General features: G+C 37.2%; 1 protein-coding gene across 3 annotated transcripts in view; it reads right to left on the reverse strand.

Annotated features, from left to right (window-relative positions):
• Positions 1–13,809, reverse strand: part of LOC140518104 (UPF0461 protein C5orf24 homolog) — a 52,241-nt gene extending 38,432 nt beyond the window's left edge. The window contains exons 1-4 of one of the 3 annotated variants that reach the window (XM_072629911.1): positions 13,436–13,809; positions 6,750–7,179; positions 4,738–4,813; positions 2,421–4,005 (exon numbers count right to left, since the gene is read on the reverse strand). In XM_072629911.1, coding sequence (XP_072486012.1) covers positions 4,773–4,813; positions 6,750–7,176 — 468 coding nt within the window. In that variant the 5' untranslated portion in view covers positions 7,177–7,179; positions 13,436–13,809 and the 3' untranslated portion in view covers positions 2,421–4,005; positions 4,738–4,772. Of the gene's footprint in view, positions 1–2,420; positions 4,814–6,749; positions 7,180–13,435 lie in introns of those variants that run through there. The other 2 variants (XM_072629910.1, XM_072629908.1) reach the window with 2 other exon arrangements.
• Between the last annotated feature and the right edge of the window lie 12,287 nt (positions 13,810–26,096).

Consider the following 26,096-nt stretch of genomic DNA (forward strand, 5'->3'; position numbering starts at 1 on the left):
CATAAATGAATTTCAACTATTTCAATAGGATTTTCAAAGGATATATGACAATTTTTTAGTAAATTCCTATACTTGAAGAGATGAATTCTTAGTAGTTTTGAAATTTACCTAACAGTGATTTATACATAATAGATACCTCATAAGTTTGAACAGAATTAAAATAATTCAAAGATTGGTAATAACTGCAATTATCTGCACAGATTATTTGATGCAACTCCAAATAGTATTTCCTGTTTCTACTGAGATTTGTCCTTGTGGAAATTTCTCTGTACCCTTGTAAGAAAAGTATATTTTAAAAAGTGTATTTTAAAAGTGAATTTGACAATCATAAGGCCTTCAGAATGAGTCTATCATCTTCACTCTCTCACATATCTTCAATTTCTCCCTATTAACTACTTTCCTACTGCCTTCCTGTTTATGTATTTCCCATTCTCAAAAAACTTACTCGATCCTTCCATACTAGCTACCTATAGTCCTTCACTTCTTCTGCCCTTTACAGCTAAAGGTATAAAAAGCCCAATAAATAGGTGACTCTATTTTCTCTTTTTTCACTTTCTTCCTAATTCCTTACAATCTGGCTTCTGACCTTATCATTCCACTAAAATTAATCTCTCCAAAGTTATCAGTGATTTCTTAATTGCCAAATCCAATGCCATTTTCTCAATACTCATTCCTTCGAACTTTTCTACAGCCTTTGATGCTGCTGCTCACTGTTACTTACTTGATAATCTCTTCCCTCCAAATTTTCAGAACACCACTCTTTCCTGGTTCTCCACACACTTATCTAACCCCTTCCTCCTCAGTCTCCTTTGCTCCTCTAACAAGAGGTGTCCTTCAGGATTCTGTCCTTGACTCGCCTTTTCTTCTCCCTCTGTACTATTACTATTTCACTTGATCTCATCAGCTCCCATAGATTAATCACATTCTCTTGCTGATGATTCTCAAATATACCTACCTATACTGCCATGTTCTCTCTACTGACCTCCAATCTCGAATCTCCAAGTTATCTTTCAGATATCTCAAACTGCATGTCCGGAAGACATCTTGTACTCATTATATCCCAAACTAAACTCATTATCTTTCCCCCTAAACTTTCCCCCTCTCCTGTCTTCTCTATTACGCTTGAGGACAACATCATCCTTACAATCCCTCAGGCTCACAACTTAAGAGATCTCCTCAACTCCTCAGCATCTCCCACCCCCTCCCCCCATATTCATTCTGTTGCCAAGGTCTGTCAATTTCACCTTTGCAACAACTCTCAAATATGGAATCTTGTCTCTTCTGACATTTACCACTATTCTCGTCCAAGCCCCCAACACCTCACACCCGGGACTACTGCAACAGCCTGCTGGTGGCTCCACCTGCCTCAAGTCTCTCCCCTTTTCAATCCAAACCCCACTGGACCACCAAAGTGATTTTCCTAAAATGAAAAGTCCATCCATGATAGCCCTCTACTCAATAAACTCCACTGGCTCCCTATCACTTCCAGGATCCTGTTTGACATTCAAAGCACTTCATAAGCTACCCTCCAAAATCCCACTTTCCAGTTTTCTCTGGCTGTCTCCCATGCCTAGAATAATCTCCCTCCTCATAAATAGGCATACTTACCAGTTTCTCTTGCTTCCTTCAAGTCCCAATTAAAATCCCATCTTTCTTAGGAAGCCTTGGGTTTCCCAACCCTCTTAATTCTAGTGCCTTCTCCCTTTTAATCATTTCCTAGTTTTTCCTTAGCTCATTAATACATATCTGTTTGCTTATTTGTCTCATCCATTAGATTGTGAGCTCCTTGAATGTGTCTGCGACTCTTTTGCCTTTTTTTGTATTCATAAAACTTAGCAGAGTACCTGTTACATAGCAGGCACTTGAATGTTTACTCATTTACAATCATACTTTAGGTTATTTAAGAGTAAAAAACAACTTAAAAATAAATAAGCTTTTCAAAAAACTAAATCACCTTGCTATCATGGAAAGAAATGGCATACATTTACAAGCTTTTAAAAATTATCAAAATGTAAATAAACATACATCAGTCCTTGCAGAAAACAGAAAACGAAGTTCCAGGAGGTTTAGAGGATCAGAGACTTAAGAGCTCAAAAGGACCTTAGAGGCTAGTTAGTTTAACCCACCACTTTACAGATGAAGAAACTGAGGCAGAGGGCGATTAAATGACTTGTCTAAGATCATACTGACAGCATAAGCATCAGAGACAGACACTAAACAAAGGTCTTCTGAGCAAAATCCAAATCAAGGACAATCATCTCCACTCGGTACCATACATACCCTTTTCACCACTAACCCTCCTCTCAAAATACCCCTCTTATTAAAAGCCTAGGATAAAATATTTTAGTTTGGACCCTAAAAATTACTTAAATAATTTTGACATATAAAATCTCATTTAATGGAATAAAAGTATAAATGTATTTGGTTTTAAAGTAATGACTTTATTAATAAATATACATCCATATGATGATGTAGATACAAATCATGAACACTACTCCATTCCTATACACATAATTGCACACGAGTAGCTCAAGTTCATGGACATAAAAACATACACAGTATCTATCAGACTTTTTACAGCAGAGGACAGTGTGCTGATATTAGTTAACTGGTAATCATTTCATCCATAATTATCTGTGGGAAAAGTAAATTGTAAAAATTAAAGAATCAAAGTGGTCTGATTACAAAACAAAATTTCAATTATTTTACTACATGATTTAATTTTCAAAAATGAAATATTTGTGATCATAGCCATATATATCTACTTGAAAAAAAACAAAGATTCTGATACATCCTCGAGTTTATAAACATATAGTAGTTAAGCTATATTTAAAAATATACATACTATGATAATATAAGAATATAGAGGGAAAAAAACCTGTCCAGAAATGAAAAATCTTTTGAATAACTGTTCTGAATTATTCAATTTTACTGAAAAAGTGTGATAAAATTTTATTATACATCTATTAGTAATGAAGTACAGAGTTGCAGTTACTACTATAAGCACCTGAATTGTCTGTCTTTAAAGCTTTTTAATAGGTAAAAGTAAAGTTCTCTTTTTATGTCACATCTTAAAGTTATCCTTACAATGAACTGATGACTAATCAACTGGATTCAGGGTCTGTTTTTGTTTTAAAGAAACTCAAAGATTCTCAGATCCTGTTTTAGAAAGATTGTGCATATGATCGCTATTTATCCACAGAAATACAAATACTCATTAATTTGGAGTGGATAGTTAAATTACTTTGATAAATGTTTAGCTTTAAAAGGATAATGTAAAGAAGGGTCTTTTTCATAGTCAATCTGAAACTTGATTTTAAAATAGAACCCAAAATATTAAATTTCAGCCTTCTGGCAATGTCCTATTAATTTTTTTCTGCCAAAATGTGGTGCCAGTATTGTTTAAATATCCAGTGCAAGACTTGAGATAGTAATATCATCTGATCCTAAAGATTAGTTCAGCAAAATTCATTTTGTTGGCAAATCCAGGGTAATTAACATATGTCTTAGATCCTTATTTAAGATACTAAAGCATTCATTTATTCATAAATAAGGCGTAAAAATATATTGAAAAAGAAAAAAACATTAAAACAAACTTATTTGTATTTTAGATCATATTCCGACCAACAGTGTTAATACAGAACAGTGAATCTTATTTTATGAAAAGCAGAGTTACATAGTATAAAATGAGCAATTCACGTTTCAAAAAAAGATCATATTATGGAGGGGAAAGGCCATTTTTTTTCTCACTGACCATTTCAAAGTATAGGCAGTTTTTAACATGCTGTTTCAGTGTTTAACGTGACAAAAGACAGTGTTAACAAAAAAAAAAAACCCCACAATGTAACTTGGTAGACTATATAGAAGCAAAACATATTTTAAGACTTCATTCTCTTAGACTTCTTTCTCTTCAGCATGGCACCAATATACTGTTCAAAAGAAACTGGAATCAAGAGCTGTTCAGCAATGCACAAATCCCATTCTCTAGGCAGCCTTTCACATGAACTGCAAAAGTAGGGTTCTAATTGGTATTATCCATAACTGTTGTCATTGCCCCCCTTTTTTTCCCCAATATTATTAACACCATAATGAATATATCTTCTTTAGCTGATTTCATTGTTTCAATATATTGGAATACAAAGTCCATTATACTAGCGTAACAATAATACATCTGTAATGCCTTCTGACACACAGCACAGCACCACTGAGGAGATGCATAAAGGGAGAAACAAAATCAAGCATAAAAAGAAATTGACAGGAAAGGAAGAAGTGGATTTTACTCTAAAGTATAAAAGCAACATGCAACCAAATCCTTGTCAGTGGAATGTGTCATAACCACAATTAGATCATTCAATTAAATAGATGTTTTCCAAAGTAGTTCAAAAATTTCAAAACACTGCTAGGCATTATCAAGTGAAACAGTTAAATAACAATTACATTGTGAGTGTTAATGACAATAAAAGCAGTTGTGTGTCAGAAGTTACACTGTTCTGAGTAAATAATTAAGAGTTTTATATTTAAATTTGTTAAGATATAGAACACAGGATCCAGATTCAAAAGCCTCGACCTGAAGAAAGTCTGGTTTAGTAGCAATTTAGCTGCCATTAGGTTACAAATCAATATAAGTAGCCATCCAAAATTGTTCTACATGGTCTGTGCAACGCTAAGATTGTTGAGGTTCAATGTCTTAGTTGCCAGTGCACACATAGTCCCCACATATAATTCAACACCTCTTACTGTAAAGCACAGCATAAAGTCCAGCTCATTATGTGTTAGGCATCACTGGAACACCTGAAGGCTTGCTGCTTTTTTCCTAATAAGAAAGGTATGAAATATGATATCCATTTCTTATGTCATCATAACTGCAATCAGATTCTGTATTAAATAATAGCAAGCCCAAATATCACAATTTATTCACTTTTAAAGTTTACTTTAAAACTTTCAAAAGCTTTCTGGAACTGAAAACCTACAACCACCAAAAAGTCTCACAGGCATTTGAAATTACATGTTCATTCTAACTATAAACTAAATTTTTGTGGAAATTTTCATTCAAACTCAAAGTTTGATATGTTTAACTCATCCTAGAGCTATTCAGAATAAAGTAAATATATAAAGGTCACAGAAGTCAAAATTGGGGAATAGAAGATTACTTTTCCCCTCTTTCTTCTCCATATATATATATTATATATATATATACACAAATATATATACATGTCCATGTGTATATGTATACACACACATACACATACACATACACACACACACACACACACACACACACAGATAGATAAAACTTTTCCATATGTAGCTTTGTTTTTAAAACAAACAGTTGAAAATGAAACATTTCTTCTGGATGATGAAGTGGTCTCAATGGAGCCAGGAAAGGTATTTCTAGTTTAAACAGCCAACATACTTTTCCACCTTTCATGCATAGATGCAATTCCTATATATTTCTTAATACTTGAGTTTGCTCAATACTGTTTATTCTAGCTTGCTATTATGAATCATTAAAACACATGTCCTTTGGTAAAGATAACTTAATTATAGTATAAATGCTACTGTACTGGGATAAACTATTCTCAAAAAATATAGAAAAAATTATCCTAAAAAATTTTGCAACACTATAGAAAACAAATTCAATGTGTAAACATACTAATTCTTTAAAACCCATTAGCAATTGCCATCTATGCACACAAAAGGCAAAATGCAGAGGCTGTAGTTATATGCAGACTTTTAAGAATACTTCTTTTTACATTTCATTAAATATTCTATTCTTAGAATGAATTATATCATGTTAAAAACTTACTATGAAGTTATTTATAAAATAGCTTTTTTTTAAATATTATTTGTAATGTTTGGTATACATGCTCATAGGCAATTTAACAACACACAGCAGATTCCAATAAGAGTTCTGCTGAATGCCCTGCCATCACTGAAAGGCAAATACTAAAGAAATGTTTTGGAACATCAGTTAAATTAGCTAATGCTACAGTTCAATAAATAAGAAATTGTTGAACTAAGCATTCTTTTAAAAAAAAGGTTTCCAAATTTCTGAATATCTACAAACATCTAAGGCCTATGTAACTGCAAGAGCAGACAAATCTGTATGCTTCCAACTTTCATAAAAACAAATGTTAAAAAACTCAAATTTGTTTTCTTATATGGTATTAAATTGTTAGCTTATTTTGCTTTATCAATGAAAAATTCCTCTAGAAGGGATCTTTATTATGTCGCAGGCTTATTTCATGAGCCAAAAGGCATAAGTTTCCTGTTTATTTCAACTCCTTAGTGCATAACTACCCATTTAAAATGGTTCAACAATAGGAGTGAAATATGAGACACAGGCATCACTGTCTAAGGGAAAAAAAAAGAAATGATTCAGTTAGGAGTACTCTTAATCCTATGTACAAACACTGAAACATCTTCATGCCCTTTCAGCATTTACTTGGTTACATCTGTCAACGTATGGCAGACTTCTAGCCCAAAATAAAAACCAACAAATTTGGAAATCCCAAGTCATAAATTGTGTATGTCATAACCAAACCAACATGAGACTTTGGTACCCTTTGAGTCCTCATTTAAAACCATGATCTCACTTCTCTGCCTCTTTTACTCATTGGGCTGTTTGACCTTGCTGCTCGTTTCCCCAACTCCATGAATTCCTCGGCTATGTACCATTGGATAAGGAAAAGCAGCACTGCCGCAACTATAACCTAGATTTGCAAGTCGTGATAGAGCTTTAATGCTACCTGGAGGTCTCCCTGGGCTGACTTTGTATCCTGCAGCTTTAGTTGTACCCAAAGGTCTGCCTGGACTTGTCTTAAATCCAGCTGCTTTGGTGGTTCCAAGGGGTCGTCCTGTGCTGGTTCGGTATCCCGCTGATTTGGTGGTCCCCGAGGGCCTGCCACGTTTACCAGATCGATTGAGGTTTTTCTTTTTCTTGAGTTCATCTTTTGTCTCTATGCTTCTGCCACTTGTGGCCTGCAAGTGTGTTTCATTTAGCGGGTCTTGCCTCTGGCAAGCAATTGGTTTGTGGCTGACCGTATGGCCGTATTTGCTTTGCTGAGAGGAATATAAGTCAAACTGATCAGCAGCTCTCATATTGTCTTCATTGAGGCAGGAAGCCTTGCCAGGCCCACAGAAAGCAGTATTACCGCTGGCAACAGGATGCATCATTTTCTACCCAAAATAAAAGGATATAAATAGATATAAATATACAATGAACATACATTTATGCAACAGTATTCAATAAGAGAACACTGTCTGTTACAATTATCATTTAAGCCATCAAGCAAAATCCAGAACACTTTAGTAAACATACACATACACATACACACACACACACACACACTTCAACAGATTCACAAAAATAAATGAACAACAACATGATGAGTTATACAATACTCCACACAAGATAATATTATAATATAGGATCTATCATGACAATAATTCTAGTTAAGGATAAAACTAACTAAACTAAACTAAAAAGAATATAGATAAGAAAAAGCCCTAGTAATCTTGTAGATTTGTCCTTTTCTTTTTAATTATTAGAAACAGAAGGATTTCAATAATGAAAACTCAGTTAAACTGAAAGCAGAATCATGCTGACATTCCTGGATTATCTCCTTTTGCTCTTTTATTATAATTTTCCCAAGTACTTTTCTTGTTTCTTCCTAGCAGACCACAGTTCCTGCATAACAGACACATCTTCTTCATTATGATTTATTATTTATACAGTCATAAATGTGCATGGCACTTTAGAATAGATGGAAAGTATCACACAAAGAACATATTCCCTTGACCCAAGAAATTCAGTCTCTTCTAAAAGTAAACATTCAAATAGGATGTAATTTTAAAGGAAGGAATAAGGCTTCCATTCCATAAAACAGGCTCATTCATTCACACAAACAGCTGAGACATGCAGCACACATGGCTGGTGTAATATTAATAATATGCCTTTTTTGAGACTATGGCTGTATTCCTGGTGCTGAACTTGACAAAATGGTCGAATGCATAAGAGTACTTGTTCTCGTCCATAAATATTACACTCTCTTTCCTCATAGAGGCATTCTGACTTATTAACAAATGAGGGTCTGTATCTTTTTCTACCTTCCCTCTCCATCCCACCCCCAATGTTTCATCTTCTGAAAAACTTAACTGTGTTTAAAAAAAAAAAAGAGCCCTAACTGGTAAGACCATTTAGATAAACAGGAAATAAGGATTTAGGAATAAGAGCAACTTGTTGTATTGTGAGCTCTCATTCAGATTTAAATTAAAAACTCAAAATGCAGGCAAGAATAGATCCTCAAGATTCAAGATTCTACAGGATCTTTGACCACAATGATAAATACTATTATCTATGTGATTTTCCCTAAGTGTCCACGTGATAGTTACTGTTACATTACAGCAATAATAACAACAAATGAATAAATGTATGTCAAAACCTAAATCAACTCACTTCAAATAGACTGCAAAAGGCAAAAAGTCAAATTGATTAGTCAAAATTGTTATTAACAATCATTTAATTATTTAACAAAATTGGGTTATTAAATGAAACCACTGATCTTTGAAGTATTAGACATTTATTAAGAACTGAAAGGATGAATCTTTCACGCACAAAATTGCTCCTGTCCATATAATCTTAATTATAAGGAAAAATATTTGTTGGCAAGAAGTACTTGTTTATGTCTATTTTCTAAAAAGAAAAGAATAGAAATGCTATAGATTTGAGAAATTGAATAGGACTAGATCCCAAACAAATTAAAAATAAATAACCCCACTAATTCCCAAAGGGAACAAAGAGAACCAGGTTGTCTACTATCCCATATCAAATTTCCGCTATACAGATGGTAATAAAGAGGACCTATCAAGATGAGTTACAAATATAATACAGACCCAAAATCTCAATTTAAAACAGACCATCCTGTTAAAAAATTCTGTTCTGTCACTCCTATCCCCTATCACAGAAAGGAAAATCAGTTTCTTAATAGTTCCTCCATTCCCTGTTTCCATTACCAACAATGCATTAAAAATTAACCTCTGCAGACCCTATCTCCATCACCTAATTTTCTTTTAATTCAAAGTGAAGGCCTCCAACAAGCTGAATAGATCCCCTAAGGAGAGTTTACAGCAGATACAGACAAGAGTAGCATGTAAAGGGCAAGCACATATGAGTTACAATTGGTATTGTTGGAAGGGATATCCACATCAATGATATCAAGAATTCAATTTTTAAATAAAACATAGTTTATTTCACAGGTTGAAAAACTCTTATATTAGGAGATCCCATATGGAAATTATGTTTTCCATGACTTCATATGGATAATCAACACCAAACTGCTTGCCTTCTCAAAAAGGGGGAAAAGTAGGAAGGGAGAAAAAGAATCAGGAACTTAAAATTTTTAAAAATGAATGTTAAATTTTTTTACATGTAATTGGGAAATATTTAATGAAATCAATAAAAATATTTTTTTAAAAATCAAAAAAGATGTATACCCATGTATAAGTATCTTAATATGTATCAAGGAACTATATAAGAAAGGTGAGCTGCTCACTTGGTGAGAGAAAAAGATTGCAGATAAATAGCCCTGGATGTAGAAAGACTAAAAGTCAGTTCTCCCTCCATGTTGACTGGATTCTTTATGGAAGATCTATAGAAGAACATGGAAAAGAATCACACACCATCACATAATAAAACACTATGGATGGAAGAAATACACTAAGTTGTTGAAATCATAAATTTATTGAAGTCTACGTGGCATTGTTTTTATGATCAATTTTCTCTAAGTTTTTGAAATGAGGGACTATCAGAACCTATAATTTCATCACCAGTGGAAGAAACTTCAACTGTATTAGTTTCCTCTAATACAAAAGAAGATTAACAAGGTACAAAGTTAAGAAACGCTCAATCACACACCTACTTTCTAAGGCATGACTTGAACCAAGTTTTTCCTAACTGCAAGGCCTGCTCTCTGTCCAGAAATAAACATTATTTTTTAATATTAATTTGTATAAGAAAGAAAACTATGTCCTCTACCTGGGATAACAGTGGGGAAAAACAACTACTTTTCTAAGTGTTGTAAGGGTGTTTTCCTGGAATGACTTTTGAGATCTATTCAGCTCATTTTGCAGATGAGAAAACTGAGGCTGAAAAAATAGCTTATGAGCTAACTGTGTATGACCCAGGCAATTATTACAGTGCTTTGGATACTCAATAAATATTGACTGACTGATAAAATGATCCCTGGAACCGCCCAGTTTGCTCTGACAATTACCATTTAAAAAGTACTATGCATGTAACTTCAACCTCATGCCTCCAACTTCATTCTGCAGCTCTTCTTTCTGAAGCTCCCTCCACCCCCCAGCTTCTCCCCTGACACCTCCATTTAGGGAGGGCATCCAGGCCAGCCATTTTTCATTCTTCTCCAACCTGTAATGCAGGTTGTACTACTGACTAGAACTTTCTCTGCTATACCCCTAAGTCGGCTCCTGTCAGGGTACCTTTGTGTCACTGTTTCCCCTCCCTTTCAGCTTCTTTGTATATATTGTCTTCATCCTGTGAGAATATAAGCTTTGGGTCTAAACAAATTGTGGGAAATGAATATTATTGTGATGAAATGGTGTGTGTGTGAGTGTGTGTGTGTGATGAAATGGGGTGTGTGTGTGTGTGTGTGTGTGTGTGTGTGTGTGTATGTGTGTGATGAATACAAAGAAACATGAAACATGAAAAAAACTGATACAGTGCCAAGTCAAAAGGACAACATACACAGTAACTATAATAATGTAAAGGGAAAGAACAATGACACCAAAAAAAAAAAAGTGAGTAACAAAATTTAAAAGATCAAGTGGGACTCAAATGAAGAGGTATAAGAAGACACCCCCAACCACCCCTTCACAGAGGTGGGAGGTCCACAGGTGTCAGACATTGCATGTTCTCAGACTTTTTCAAGGTATCCATCAGCTGTGTTCATTTCCTTTTCTCTCCAAAAAAAATACTATTTGTCACATGGGAGGGTTTTCAGGGAGAGAGGGAGGAGAAAAGATACTATGGTGACAGTAAGAAACAGAAAATAACAAGAATGTAAGCTCTAGGAGGACAAAGACTTTCCATTTGTAGTCTCAGAGCTTAGGTCAGTAGCCAGCATATAGTAAGTGCTTAATAAAAGCTAATTGACTGACTTCAACTTCTCTTAGGTGAGAAACAATCATCAGACTATTATCTACACAGCTAGCATATATCAAATGTTTATGCCTCTTAAGAGAGGAGGTGGGGAAGAGGAAAGGAACCAGCATTTATTAAGCTCCTACAATGCACTGGCATGGTACTGTGACATTTTACAATCATCTCATTTAATCCTCACAATCACCTTGGGAGGTAGGTGCTACTATTATCCCCAATTTATAGTTATGGAAATGAAAACTGTGAGAAAAGTGATTTACTCAGGGTCACATTAGTAAGTATCTGAGAACAAATTTGAACTCAGGCCTTCCTGACTCCAGGCCCAGTGTCTGGGTCTATGTCTGGCCTATGATTTCATGGGTGTAGGGAACTTCCTCTACCAGAAGTGTATGAGAATGAAGATCAGCAACTCCTCTTTATTAATGTTAGTACTCTACCTGAGGCACAGAATAGTTAAGTGACTAATATCCAAGGTCACATAGGAGTCGTGGGCACTCATCATGTAAGTCATTACACCTGTCACATAGATACAAAAATATATTACATACATCACTTAAGTTTGAGGACAGTACACTTCAATTTCAGTCAATATTAGTGCCTACTTTCCTGTGTGGTGTTCCATTGGTTCATTGAGGTTTTGCTCTCATGATCTAGACTCTAGATATTGGTCTAAGCACTGAGGTTACAAATATAAGCAAGAGAGCCAGCCAGGCCTTACCCTAAAGGAACTTCCATTCTAATGTAGAGACCACAAAAAAAAAAAAGTTACCGAAAAGAGGAGGAAGAGGGAAAAGAGGAGGATACTAGCTTGGGGCAATACACTCTAGTATAGATTTCCTTTAATGTATACAATAACTTTGATTTTAGAAGGATGCAGTCTGACAGCCATAAAGCTAGAAACTAAAGCCAAGGTCAATAAAAACTGAAAATGGGTGGGAGGAGGGGAGAAGTGACTAAAGGGCGAAGAAGTTATGAAATGAACGGTGCAGGCTAGTTTGAGAGAAAGAACAGATTTTTTTTTTTAATGGTGCAATAAAAGTATTCATCTTGAATATTCTCTTCTATACATGTTAACTCCAACTACATTAGTCTTTTAAGAAAACACAACGATTGTGTTTCTGAAATTCTCATTGTGAGATATCCTCTATAAAACAAATGTTTTCTTTCACTTTCCTAAGCAGTCCAGCAGATTAAATGTCATTATTGACAATATAAAAATTGCAAACTCTTCATGAATTTCATAGAACACTCACGAAACCTTCTAGAACCACTTAGAGAAGCCAACTTTCTTCCTTTCAGAGATTCGGATCCTACACCCCAGAAATTTCGGATCTCACAACTTTTAAAACGAACTTTTCCATCACCAAACTAACCACCAACAAAGGCCAATAAAAATGTACAAGTCTTTCAGGTCTGCCTCATCTCTGCCAAAGGCTCCAGCCCAGCACTAAACAAAAACCACTTCTGAACCCTGGAGTAAACCACTGGAAAGTTATGCTAGAGGGGCAGAAAATAAATTACGGTCTTCTTTGTCTTCTGGACATTTGCCTCTTGGTGCCCATAAGCTCTCAGCCTCTGAAGGAAGGGATCTTTCCTTCTTGACACCCAACTTTAAAAAATGAGCTCTTAGGCCTAAAAAGCCCCCAGCAAGAGCATATATTAACATTAAGGAACTAGGGCAAGGCAGTCGCCAAAGCTGAATGGAAATACACTTTTAAAAAGGCACTGTTTCCACTGCCTGTCTGCTGGTCTAGAAGCCTACTTATTAAGTGTATTTATCGACTTCTTTAAACAGCTTGCAAACTGTAATCAAGACCCTACCCGAATGGCCAATAGTTTCCAAAGCTGTTAAGGTTTGCCAAAATCTTGTGATTTTTAAAGGGAAGGAAGAAAACAATGACGGATTTGAGCTTTAAAAAGAAAAAAAAAGCAGATAAATGTCGAGCCAGTCGACTGTTCCCCAACCTGAGCGGCTTCTCCGGGCAGCCGCGGCTGCGGGCTCCGAGGAGGCACGGCGCCCCTCACCCCAGGCCCCCGGGCGAGGCTGCAGCACCTCCCCGGTCCTCCCAGGCGGCTTAATCTCCATCTTGCAAGCAGGGAGCTCCGTCCCCAGACCCCGCCGCGCGCCGGGCGCCCCACGGCCCCGCCGGACTCGGGACACGCCGCCCCCACCACCACTTCTCCGCCGCCCCCACCCCCCACCCCGGCCAGGAAATCCGCACCCGACTTTGACAGGCCCCACGTCTACAAACCTACCACGGCAACTTGTCTCCCAGCCCCTCAGACCTTCCAGGTGGCTCCCATGCGGCTGGCGGGATGCGAGAGAGAAAGACCCCCTTTCACGCGGCCTCTGACACTCCCCGCGTCCTCCCCAGGCGAAGGAAACCAGCCCGCAGGCGGCGGCCGCGACTCGACGAGCAGCCCAGCCCCGGGTCCTCAGGAGCAGACGCACGGAGGAGCGTGAAGGCGGCGAGCGGGAGAGGAGGCACCGAGCGACCGGACCCAGGTACCGTCGGGCGGCGGCGTGCGCGCACCCCATGCAGTCGCACCCGCGCACGCAGCGCACGCGCACGGGACGCAGCCTCCCCGCTTTCTCCGCCCCACCGGTTTCTCCGGCTCCTCGCTCACATTCACTGACCTCCGTCTACGCACGCGCATAAAGCTGACGCTGGATGACAGTTGACCGAGGGAGGGACGGGATTAGTCGAGAAGTGGAAGTAGAGGCGGAGCTTGTTACCTCTGGCCGGGAGTAAGGGGTTGAGGTGAAGCTGGGAGTGGTTTCAATGAGGGGCTCTGCGAAGGGAGAAATCTTTAGGGAAAGTGTATTCCGAGGCACGTGCGCAGCCGGCAGTCAAGCCTTGACTAGTTCTTTTATGCTGACTGCCCTGAACCAGCAGGACGTGGTACGCAGTAACTGCAACATTGTATCATTATTGTATCAGCATGAATCGTGAAAGGCTTGGCTACCCTGCAGGAGCCAGAGACAGAACTGATAAACTCTGGAGGGCGGATTAAGGCATACTTTTCCACTTTGTTTCTTTTTTTTTTTTTTATTTAACTTTTAACATTTATTTTCACAAAATTTTGGGTTACAAATTTTCTCCCCTTTTGTCCCCTCCCCCCCCAAACCCAAGCATTCTCATTGCCCCTGTGACCAATCTGCTCTCTCTTCTATCCTCCCTCTCTGCCCTTGTCTCCGTCTTCTCTTTTGTCCTGTAGGGCCAGATAGCTTTCTTTACCCCTTAACCTGTATTTCTTATTTCCTAGTGGTAAGAACATTACAGTTGATCCTAACACTTTGAGTTCCAACTTCTTTAGCTCCCTCCCTCTCCACCCCTTCCCTTGGAAGACAAGCAATTCAATATAGGCCAAATCTGTGTAGTTTTGCAAATGATTTCCATACTAGTTGTGTTGTATAGGACTAGCTATATTTCCCTCCATCCTATCCTGTCCCCCATTACTTCTATTCTCTTATGATCCTTACCCTCCCCATGAGTGTCGACCTCGGATTGCATTCTCCTCCCCATGCCCTCCCCTCTATCCTCCCCCCCACCCTGCTTGTGCCCTTGTCCCCCACTCTCCTGTATTGTGAGATAGGTTTTCCTATCAAAATGAGTGTGCATTTTATTCTTTCCTTTAGTGGAATGTGATGAGAGTAGACCTCATGTTTTTCTCTCGCCTCCCCTCTTTATCCCTCCACTAATAAGTCTTTTGCTTGCCTCTTTTATGAGAGATAATTTGCCTCCACTTTGTTTCTTGCAACATGGCTAGTACGAAAACAGTTTTGCATGATTTTCACATGTATAATTGATATATTGTTTATATTCTCAGTGGGTGGGGAAGAGGCTGGCGGGAATTTGGAACTCAAATTTTAAAAATGAATATTTAAAATAGTGTTGTTAAAATGTGCTGACGGCCCTTCACGCTTTCCCCAAGCCATGTTTGATGCACATAACAGCCCTGTTGAGGGGGGTCTCAGGACATTTTGTGAAAGAGAAGTGTCTAGGAGCAGAGTTCCCTTCAGAGGAAAATCTCTTTTCAAAAAAGGATTAATGCCTAGTTAAGAACAAGGACTGTACAACCTTCGGTTTTCATATCCCCTTTGCCTAACACCAAGTAGGCCCAGAGGGACTTGACTGGCTGGCTGCTAGGTGAGGTCGTGGGGCAGAAAGCCTTGGACTTGAATCTTGCTTTTGACGTGGGAGCTGCAAGTCAGTGAACGTCTTTGAGTTTAATTTTCCTCATCTATTAAAAAAAAATGGGAATAATTTTTATCTGCAGTATTGATCTCTCAGTTCAAATGATCAAATGAAATCAGGTAAAGTGATTTGAAAATTTTATAGTGCTGTATGAATGTCATCTATTATTAGTAACTGAAGGGGCACAGTCACCTACCTTCCTTTTAGGAGTTTATGATTTGTGTGCTCTTGGGCATCTCTCTCCACTGTAGTTTCCTCCTCTTCTAATGAATAAGTTGGGCTACATGACCTTTAAAGGCCCCTTCCTGATCTAAATCCCGAATGAAAAAAAAAATGAGTGCAATAAAAATATTTATCAAAAATGGGAGTTAACATGTGTTTCTAGAATACTCCGTGATTTGATCAAGTCAGATTTCGCAGTTCACAGTCCCAAAGAGCAAGTAGAGGCTTGACTTATATTCATGTATTACTTCTTTCCTGGAACATAACGGATGAAATCATGTTTTATGAGACTTTCTATATGTATTCACAAGTATAATGTTTTATTTAAAGAAATTATTCTTTTTGCTATTTGTGATGGCAATCAAATTAGGATCTTTTGCTCTTTTTGTTTTACTAAAAGTGCCTGTGATTGAATAATGTGATTGAAGAAGATCTTCCCCACCCATTGATGGACCTACCCATTGAGGGAAGCTTGATTAGGGGAGCTGTTTTGTAGGAGGGTCCCAAGTACCTTTTGTTTTTTCTATTGAGGCGCTGGGTCAGAGGGTCATACCCTCTGGTTCTGAAAAATGTATAACTGCTTTGAGGGTGAGGTTTCACTTTGGAGCTTAGTTTTTGGAAGAAGGTCTGTATGCCAGATGAGACTCTGGGAAGCCGCCAAGCAGCCCCCCACTCCCACCCGCAGCTTTTTGAAAACCCAGATGTTGGTGCTTCCCTCTCTGGTACAGACATATGTATGTTAATGGTCAAGCAGTTTGGACTGCTGTCCGTTGATTGTGGATTTCTCTGAAATTTTGATTTTCTCTGATACCTGTCCATGATTAAAGTTATTGTTAACACCTCAAAAGTTGCCTTTCCTTTTATGAATGCAGATCTAAGAACCTCTGATAGCAGGCCCCCTTGTATGTTGTATTACACTATTACATTACTTTTTTAAAACATTGAGTTCCAAATTCTATCCCTCCCTCCCTGAGACAGTAAACAGATATGTTATACATGTGCAATTATGTAAAACATTTACATATTGGTCATTTGGTTCAAGAAGACTCAAAAGAAAAAATGAAAGTGAAAAATAGCATGCCTCAGTCTGTATTCAAACAATATCAGTTTTTTTCTGTAGAGGCAGAGAGTATGTTTCATTGGTAGCACTTTGGGATCGTCTTAGACCATTGTATTGCTGAGAACAGCTGCCATTCATAATTCTTCGTCCAACAGTACTGCTATTACTATGTACAATTTTCTCCTGGTTCTGTTCAACAAATGTATTTTATTAAAAGGACACTGGCTAGCATCATAGCTTGTGTCAGTGTCCATCCCAAAATATTCCATATTCTGTGATGTCACAACAATAAAATGTAATACTATCTGTAAATCCTGGGACTAAACATAATGGTAACAGTTCACAACTATAGAATAAAACAGACCAAGTCTCAATGTCTGTAGTCTGGATGTTCTTTGACAGAAAAGGCCTGATAAGAGCTAGGAAAAATTCATTGCCTTGTGGAGATGTTGGTTTAGTCAAAAAAGTTGAATTAGAATTATGGGAAAACATAGGCTGGGATCTTTGAATTGGTAATGGGAAGGAATTTAGTCCTATGAGAGTATAAACTCCGCAAGAATAACCCAGAATCAAAGCTTTGCGCTAAAGCAAACATTTAGAAGGCTTCTTGTTCCTCACAAGTAGCACTCCTTCTCTAACCTTTGTACACGTTGCCCCCCATTCCTGGAATGTACTCCCTCCTCTCACTTCCTCCTCATAGAATTCCATATATCCCTTTAAGCTCCAACTTCTACATGAACCCTTTCCTGATTTCCCCATTGTGATAGTAATTTAAATGGAAAGATCTGTAATTAATAGGCCCATATGATCTAGAAGCCTAGGTCACATGTGGTAGGAAGAGCTTGCTGAAGAGGTGGAACAGGAAGGGTGGAAGGGAACCAGGAGGAAGTGAGTGAGTGGGGTCAGGTCAGAGGAGAAAGAACACAGGCCAACTGACACAGGCCCAACTTGACACATTGTGACAGTTGATGGCGAAAAGGCCCTGGTTGAGGGAGGGGAGGTTTGAGAATGGCTTTGCCCTCTGCTATGATCATGTTTATTAACTTCTTTGTCACCATGATGGATTTTGCTTTCTGGTTCTGGGATTTGTCTTGGTGGTGTTTAAATAAATGTTTTTCTTCTGCCTTATATACAGAGAGTCTTTATATTTTGTGATTGAGAACTATGCTAGCATATTCATAGTCACCACCAGTGCTGTGAATATTGACTTGGCAATATGCCCATGTATCAGTCAGCACCCCAACATACACAGGGGGCCCTGCTACCACAGGTTCTTAGATCTGCATTCATAAAAGGAAAGGCAACTTTTGAGGGGTTGATCACTTTAGTCAAGCACATGTATCATTTGTTTAACCAAGCACATATATCATTCACCTTGTTCAGGGGAGTCATCACCCTGAACTTCAAAGAAAATACAGAGAAATCAAAGATCAACAGATATGGCTTCCTCTGCCTAACCATCAACAGACAGGTCCAACTGTCTTACCACAGTTACCAGAGAGGGAAGCACTGACATCTGGGTTTTCATGGCGGGGAGGGCTCCTTAGCAGCTTCCCAGAGTCCTCTTCTGGCCAAACAAACACACCCAGTAAGCCCCAAAGTAAAACATCAACTCAGACTATACCTTTTTTAGAGCCAGAGGGAGTCACAAACCTTGAGAACCAGTGCCTCATTAACAAAAGGCTTGGGCCTTCCCACAAATCTTCCATAATAAAACTCCCTTTAATGAACAGGCCCATTAATAGGTGGGAAAGATCTTTAATCACAATAAAATAATTAACAATACAAATACATATACCATTTCTAGTTAAAGAAACTCTTGTTTCTGTACTTTACTCCTAGTAAAGATTCTTGATTGATAAAGGCAAAATTCAATCAGAGGTACTTGATTATACTGAAACAAAAACAGCAAAACATCCTATTTAGCTTGCCATCACACTCCACCCTTCCAGAATCCTTGGCCTTACAATATAAATGGTCATAGATCCTGGAACAAACAGAGGCATTATACTTCCTGATTATACTAAAACAAAAACAGCAAAAAATTCCACTTTGCCATTACACCCCAATTGCTAGTATGCTCCCTCATTTGCATTAACTATCTTGTATGTATTCTCATTATATTTATTCTGTCTCCTCCAATAGGATATAAGATCTTTGAAAATAGGGATTGTTTTATTCTTTGTATTTGTATCCCCCAATACCTCCCAAAGTACCTGGGTTCAAATACCATCTCTGATGCTTACTATCTGTGTGACTTTGAGCTTAACCTTTCTAGGTCATATTTTCCTCAGCTGTAAAAATGACATTGGACTATTCAGACTAGACAGACAGAAGTTATAGATATATGGGTTATTAGTTATTAATGTTTTCTATTTTATTGATGTCACTTTTTTGCAGTAATTATTACATCTGGGATTTTTTTTCCTTAAGCACCCCTCTCCTTCCTTCAGATATCTTAATAATGCTTCAAAGCTGTTGTTCATCTTTTGTCTTCAAAGAGGACCAATGACATCATGATGTGATGGGTGATGTCTTGACCTATGAGTGAACTGGATTTAAATGAGATAGTTGTGTGATATCCTCAGCCTCACTCTCTCTTCCAGAGTCATCAAAGCCCAGTGGCAGGACAAAAATCAAGATAATTGGCTAAGGCCCAGGATGCAGTGGATGCCCTTGGCATCTTTTATGTCTGACCAAGTTCTAAGCGCTCCACAGGATCTGCTTCAGTCTCCTTCATGGCCACCGAAATCAACTGTTCTCATCTGCCCATTCTGATGGGGGAAGTCTTCACATGCTTCAGGCAGGCATTCCTTAATGCCTGTTGGGTTTGCCTGCCAACTTTCCACCCGGCTTACCCCCTCTGCCCAGATGGTTTTACTGGGGTTTGACAGCTGAGTATGCTGTAATTTCATGGAGTCAAGGAGTGTATCTGGTCTGGTTGAGGTGAACATCCCACCTGTTTTCTTTAGTATCATTTTTACTTCCTCATGCAATTTATAAGGATCTTTCCAAACGTGGTAGCCCACTGTCATTGACAGAGAAAATTAATTGCTATACAAGTTTTAGCAGACTTTTTTCCTTTTCTTATTGGTTTGTTGTCTTAACTTCATCTTTAAATACTCTTGGGATGATCTGATTTAGTTTGATTTTCATCAAAGTTTCTGTAAACTTATTTTTTATCTTCCATTGCTTCTTTCAGCTTTATGAAACAACACTTCTCATACTCTTCCACCATCATCCTCTGTAAGATTTTACAAACAAGTTTATATTATTCCTAGGAATTGTCTTCAGCTGCCAAATCTCTTTGCTTTGCAAGAAATAAAGTATTTGCTAGCTGAGATGATTTCTCATGCCTTTTAATTTCTCTGAGGTGACAATGAATTTATATTGCTAAAATTTCCTTAGCAAAAGGAAAAAGTCTGTGTGAATGTCTATTAACAACTCATTTAATAGGTTGGGTTGGAATTGTCTCAATTACATGTCACATCTCATTATTATTCTTTCTTTTAGGAAAAAATATATTTTAAATAGTCTGTGAAATTCCCCACACAATTTTTATACTGAATGTTAATTAATCTTAAAGATGTTACTAGCCAGGTAATATCATAGATAACTCCAGAAATAAACTTTAAAATACTGGAACCCTGGATCCAAGGTTGACCTGGCTTGAATCTAGGTCTAGTGCAGGCTTTACCACCCGCACTTAGAACTGAAAAAGATAAAGGAAACAGAACAGAACACCAAGCCTGATTCTCTGGATCACAGTACCTAAAAGTGGGTAGAGGAAGGTAGTTCTTCCCCTCACCCAACTCAGTTCATGGAGCTATCAATTCGCCCCATTTCAATCCAGCTGCAGAAGAGACTGTGCCATTTTGTTAGTTTAAAAGATACAGCCTGTTACAGCTGTTATCAGTCAACATGATAGAAGCTGTTTCCAACCATGTGGTAGAAGAATGCAAAATGTTTTTTTCCCAAAAGCAGGCCCCTGGAATCTCTGACAAAGGTGCCTCTATATTAGGTAATCTGGGAATGTGTCAAAGCCCAGTTACTTTAACAATAACATTTCAAAACTTTAAGTATCTGATTTCTTTGTATGGATACTCTCTCCTCTGAGAAGCAAATCAAATCAAATTAAGTCAATAAAACTAGATGTTTATTATGTGCCAGGCATGGGGATACAAAGAAAGGGAAAAAAACAGTCCCTGCTCTCTAATGGTGGACACCGTATGTAAACAATGATGTACAAAAAAGATATATAAGAAAATTTGGAACTCAATATCCTTGGAAGTAAATGTTGAAAACTAAAAATAAATTGATATATATTTTTTAAAAAGATATATACAGGATAAATTGGAGATAATCACAAGAGCAGGCACTACTAGCATTAACAGGATCCAGAAACTTAAGTGAAAATGCAAATCACAACCTCTCTATGAGTTAGCAGATAATCTTCAAAAATGGCTGTGGCAAAAAAAAAAAAAAAAATGTCAGCCAAGCCCAGCCAAATACCTGTAAAAAATGACTGAACAAATTCTGGAGCTGCAGAACTCACAGAATGATGTAATGAAGCACATCTTCAGCCCAAGACAGCCTGGAAGGTCACTGGGAAGTATCTATTGCACCACTCTGGGAGCAGGGCACAATCCAGTGTGGGCCACACGTGCACAGTGGGGACCTGAGCAGGCCTTAGGAGGACTGAATCTTTCGCACCTGTGGTGGTTCCCAGACTCCATGACCCCAAAACACTGAGGACAAATTGGAAGGTCAGTGGGAAAAAAAAATGTATCAACTCACTTTTGGTTAACCTAGAGAGGAGCCTCTCCAAACTTAATTAGGCAGGTCCTCAAGAGATCAGACATTCAATCTTTCTTCATCTCCCTACTTGAGGCCTTCAAACTTGGTGGACCTGAGAGACTTTGCAGTCTGATAGCCCTTTGTTGACCAAGGATCCCCTTCACACCACAGTTAGGCACCAGAATAGGATTTTAGGTAATGAGGTTGAAGGGGAAAAAGAGAATGACATAAAATTCAAACTGTCTTTCTGCTATTTTGTGGATGGAAATAATCTTGTTGTTTTTTATTTTGACAGTAATGATTTGCCACTTGAAATATAGTAACTAGTAGCCTGCTCTGGTAGACTCAAAAAAGCCCTCTAATTTATGAGTAGAGGATTGTTCTTTCTGATAGGCTGTTTCCACTCCAAAGTTGCCTCCTCCACCTCTTTAACCCGGCCTCCCTTTTCTGAAATGTTCTCTAACTAAAACCTTTCATGCTTGGAATCTTGATGCACTGCATAACCTTTTTTAAAAAACTGTATTTTTTATTCTGAACTTAAACACCAAAAAAGAAAAAAAGCATTTCCATAGAAAAAGTATAACACAGAAGAGGCTTATGTATGAAGCTATTAATTTAGATTTCATGCAACTTGCTTTTTAAATAAAAGTTTACAATAATTCCACACTACTTTCAAAACTCTCTTGCTTATCTAGTCTTTCTTTTGAACTTCATTTTATTGCCCTCTATATTTTTTTAAATGTTTCAATAGCCCTCTGCTCTTTTCATCACTATTACTAAACCTCCCTCCCTTCTTCCTTATTAAAAAGCAACAAAAAAGAAACAAAAAACCTTGTAACAAAGAAACATGGTCGAACAAAATGAAACCACACAATGGCCATGTCCCAAAAAATGTTTCTTTCTTTCTTTACCTTGAGACCATCAACTTTCTGTCAAGAGCAGGATAGCATGCTTCATCATATTTCTTGTTGAGACCCTTGGTTGAAAGTCTAGGACTCAGCCTCTGTCCAGCAGCTGCAAAGTTCTGAAGCTTCAGAGAGACAGAAATTCAGGCTTTGACCTTCCTGCACTGCTTATTACATGGAGGGCTTCAGAACAGTTTGGGGCTGGATCTGAGACCCCGCACTCCATTACTGAGGTCAGGGCCACGTAGCTGCTGCTTGGGTCCAAGCTCAGTGGGTCCAAGCTCAGTATCCATCTTAATGCCTATGACTTCTCCATTCCCTGAGCCTCCGGCGCTTGGTGTATTCACTTCCTCAGTCTGCCCTGTATCTTTCACTTGGAACTGGGTAATGAGCAGCAAAGCAGCCAATTGGCACCTGTTCCTGCTCCCTTCATAAGGTCAGGCCTCTCTGTGCTGGACCTGGTACTTTTTCTCTCCCTGGTGGTAAACCTCAGTCAGGTGAGTCTTCCTTTATTCAAGGACTGGAAGCTCTGTGAAGCATTTCCGGTCTAGGCTGTGTTTTCACTGTCCACACACCTCTTGGGTTTTCTCCATATACCAGTCTGGGCTGGAAAATAATTCACTGATTTTTTTCTTATATTTCCTGATCAGGACACTAGTCTTGAGTGTTTTCTGGATGCTTGTGAGTTTTGCTGGGGTGAGCTCAACTATACAACTTCCTTCTACTCCTGCATCTTGTCTGGTCTTCTACTACATGAAACTTCTACAAAAACTGGGGCACAGAGGTATTGCAAAGAAATGTAAAAAGGCAGGAGCAGGAAACACAATTATCACAGACAATAATGCAACAGAGAGTAATCAATTCAGGGAGCACAGATGAAAAACAGAACCAAATGTAGACCTGACAATAAATTCTTAACTAATGAGTAGATCAAAGAATAAATCATAGAAACAATAATTATGTGAAAAAAAATGATGATGAAACAACATACCAAAAATTTTGGAAGGCAGCTAAATCAGTTCTCAGAGGAAAAATTGTATCCCTAAAAAATTAACAAAATAAAAAAGGAGAGGATGAATTAAAATATGCATTTGAAAAATCAGAAAACCAACAAATAAACCCAAAGTAAGTACAAAAGAGGAGAATTTGAAAATTAGAGAAATAGATAAACTGGAAACCGGGGAGATTATAGGAATGATAAATATAACTAAAAGCTGGGTTTTGAAAAGTTTAACAAAATTGAGAAATCTTTAGCCAATCTTATTAAAAAGAAAAGGGCAGGAAATAAGATTAACAAAATAGCAAATGAACAAGGTAAAATTACAATGAAAAAAATGAAAAAAAATTTCAGAACCTACTCTGCAAAAAACCCACAAGCTAACAAAACTGACAACAAAATAGAGGAATACTTTCAAAACGTAAAATATGCAGACTGACAGAAGACCAAATAAAGATCATAAAGAGTTCAAATTCTGAAAAGGAAATACAACTAGCTGTTTAAAAAAAAAAACTACCAAAATGGAAAAAAAACCCCTGCTGGATTCTTAGGAGAATCCTATCTATCTTTTAAAGAACAATTAGTACCAATACTATACAAATTATTCTCAAAAAATTTAAAAAGGAAGCATTCTATCAGACTCCTTTTATGACATAAATATTATCTTAATATCTAAATCAGAGAAGGATGAAACAAAGAACTATAAATCAATATCATTTATGAATATCTGTTCAAAAGTTTTAAATAAAATTCTTTCTAACAGGCTACAGAAATTCATCCAAGAAATCATTCATTATGATCAAGTTGGAATCATGCCAGGGAAATAGAAGTCATTCAATATTAGGAAACCAACCAACATAATGAATGGGATTAAAACAAAATCTTCCAAAATTACATGTTGATCTCTTTGGATTCAAAAAAGGCCTTTGGCAAAGTACGAAACTCATTTGTGCTAAAAACTAATTAATTAAACAAAACAAAACAAAAATACCATAAGTAGAGATATAGAGGGGCTTTTTGTAATGTCATATAAAGTATGTCTGAAAGGAAAAGCAGACATCATATGGAATAGATGTACAATAGCAGTAAAACAAAGATGTCCGCTTTCACCACTATGATTTGATAGAGTTCTAGAAATGCAAACAATAGTAATGAAAAAAATAGAAAGAAATTAAAGGGGTAAAGAAAGGCAAAAACAAGTTGATCTACCTTTCTATTTTTTTAGCCAGTACCAAATAGTTTTCATGATTTATACTTTATAATATAATTTGAAGTGTGGAAGTGCTAATTCCCTTTCATTCCTTCCTTTTTCTTTTTTTCCCAATATTTTCCTTGATGTTCCCTTGATAATTTAGATGTTTTATTTCTCCAAATGAATTTTGTTACAATTTTTATCAAGTTCTACAAACATGTTCCTTTGATAGCTTGATTGCTATGGCATTAAAAGTGTAAATAACTTTGGTAGTATTGTCACTGTTATATTGACACAGCCCAGATGTGAGCACTGAATCATCAAAACCATTTGATATTGGCTGAAAAAATGGAAAGGCAAATTACTGGAACACATGAAGGATAATCAGAAAAAAATGAAACTCAATAACTCAATGTTAAATAAACCAGAATACGTAAATTACTTGGGAAAAGAAAAAACTCATTATTTGATAAAAAAAAACTGCTGGGAAAACTAGAAATAAGTCTGGCACTAATTAGGCTTACATCAACATTTTATGGCATATTCCACAATAAAATTAAAGGGATATATAACCTTCATATTAAATATTATACCATAAAAAGTTAGAAGAGCAACACGACACGTATCTCTCACAACTATAGGTAGGAAAATATGTTCTTAACCAGACAAGAGATAAAGGCAATTAAAAAAGATAAAATTGGTACCTTTGATAACATGAAAGTTAAAAGCTTCTAAACAAATAAAATTAATATAAATATAGAATAAGAAGACAAGTAGTAAGATAGGAAATAATCTTTGTGTCAGATTTCTCAGATAAGGGTTTAATATTCAAGATATATAGAGAAATAACTGCTTACATAGAGAGATATAGATAAGAATGATCAAAAGCCATTCACCAATAGATAAGTGATTAAATAATATAAACAAATAATTCTCAAAGGAATTGTATAACAACCAAATGAAACAATGCTCTATGTTAACTAACCGTTCTGGAAAACAATCTGGAAGTATGTTCAAAGGGCTCTTAAAGTGTGCATACCTTTTGATCCAGTAGTACCACTACTAGGTGTGTACCCCAAAGAGATCAAAGAAAAAAGAAAAGGATCCAGCTGTACAAAAATAGTTATAGTACCTCTTTGTATGGTGGCAAAAGTCAGAAACTGAGGGGATGCCCATCAATTGGGGAATGATTGAACAAGTAGTAGTATATGATTGTAATGGAATCCTGTTGTGCTATAAGAAATGACAGGAGGAAGGTACTTTCAGAAAAGCCTAGGGAGACATATGAATTAGTGCATGATAGGTACCATATTTCTTTCCTTCTCAATGGTGGGCAAAGGAGTGAGGGAGAGAATTCCAAACTGAAAATAAAAATATTTTCTAAAAGAATGTTCCGAATCACTAATAATAAGAAATGTAAATTAAAAATAACCCTATACTTTCATCTTACATCTGCAGATTGGCAAATATAGTAATAGTATTGGAGAGGCTGCAAGAAGAAAGGCATGCTAGTACACTGTTTAGAGATGCCCCAAAATTTTAGTT

This window comes from Notamacropus eugenii, chromosome 1 (assembly GCF_028372415.1).
Source record: "Notamacropus eugenii isolate mMacEug1 chromosome 1, mMacEug1.pri_v2, whole genome shotgun sequence".
In the NCBI taxonomy this organism is placed as follows: Eukaryota; Metazoa; Chordata; class Mammalia; order Diprotodontia; family Macropodidae; genus Notamacropus; species Notamacropus eugenii.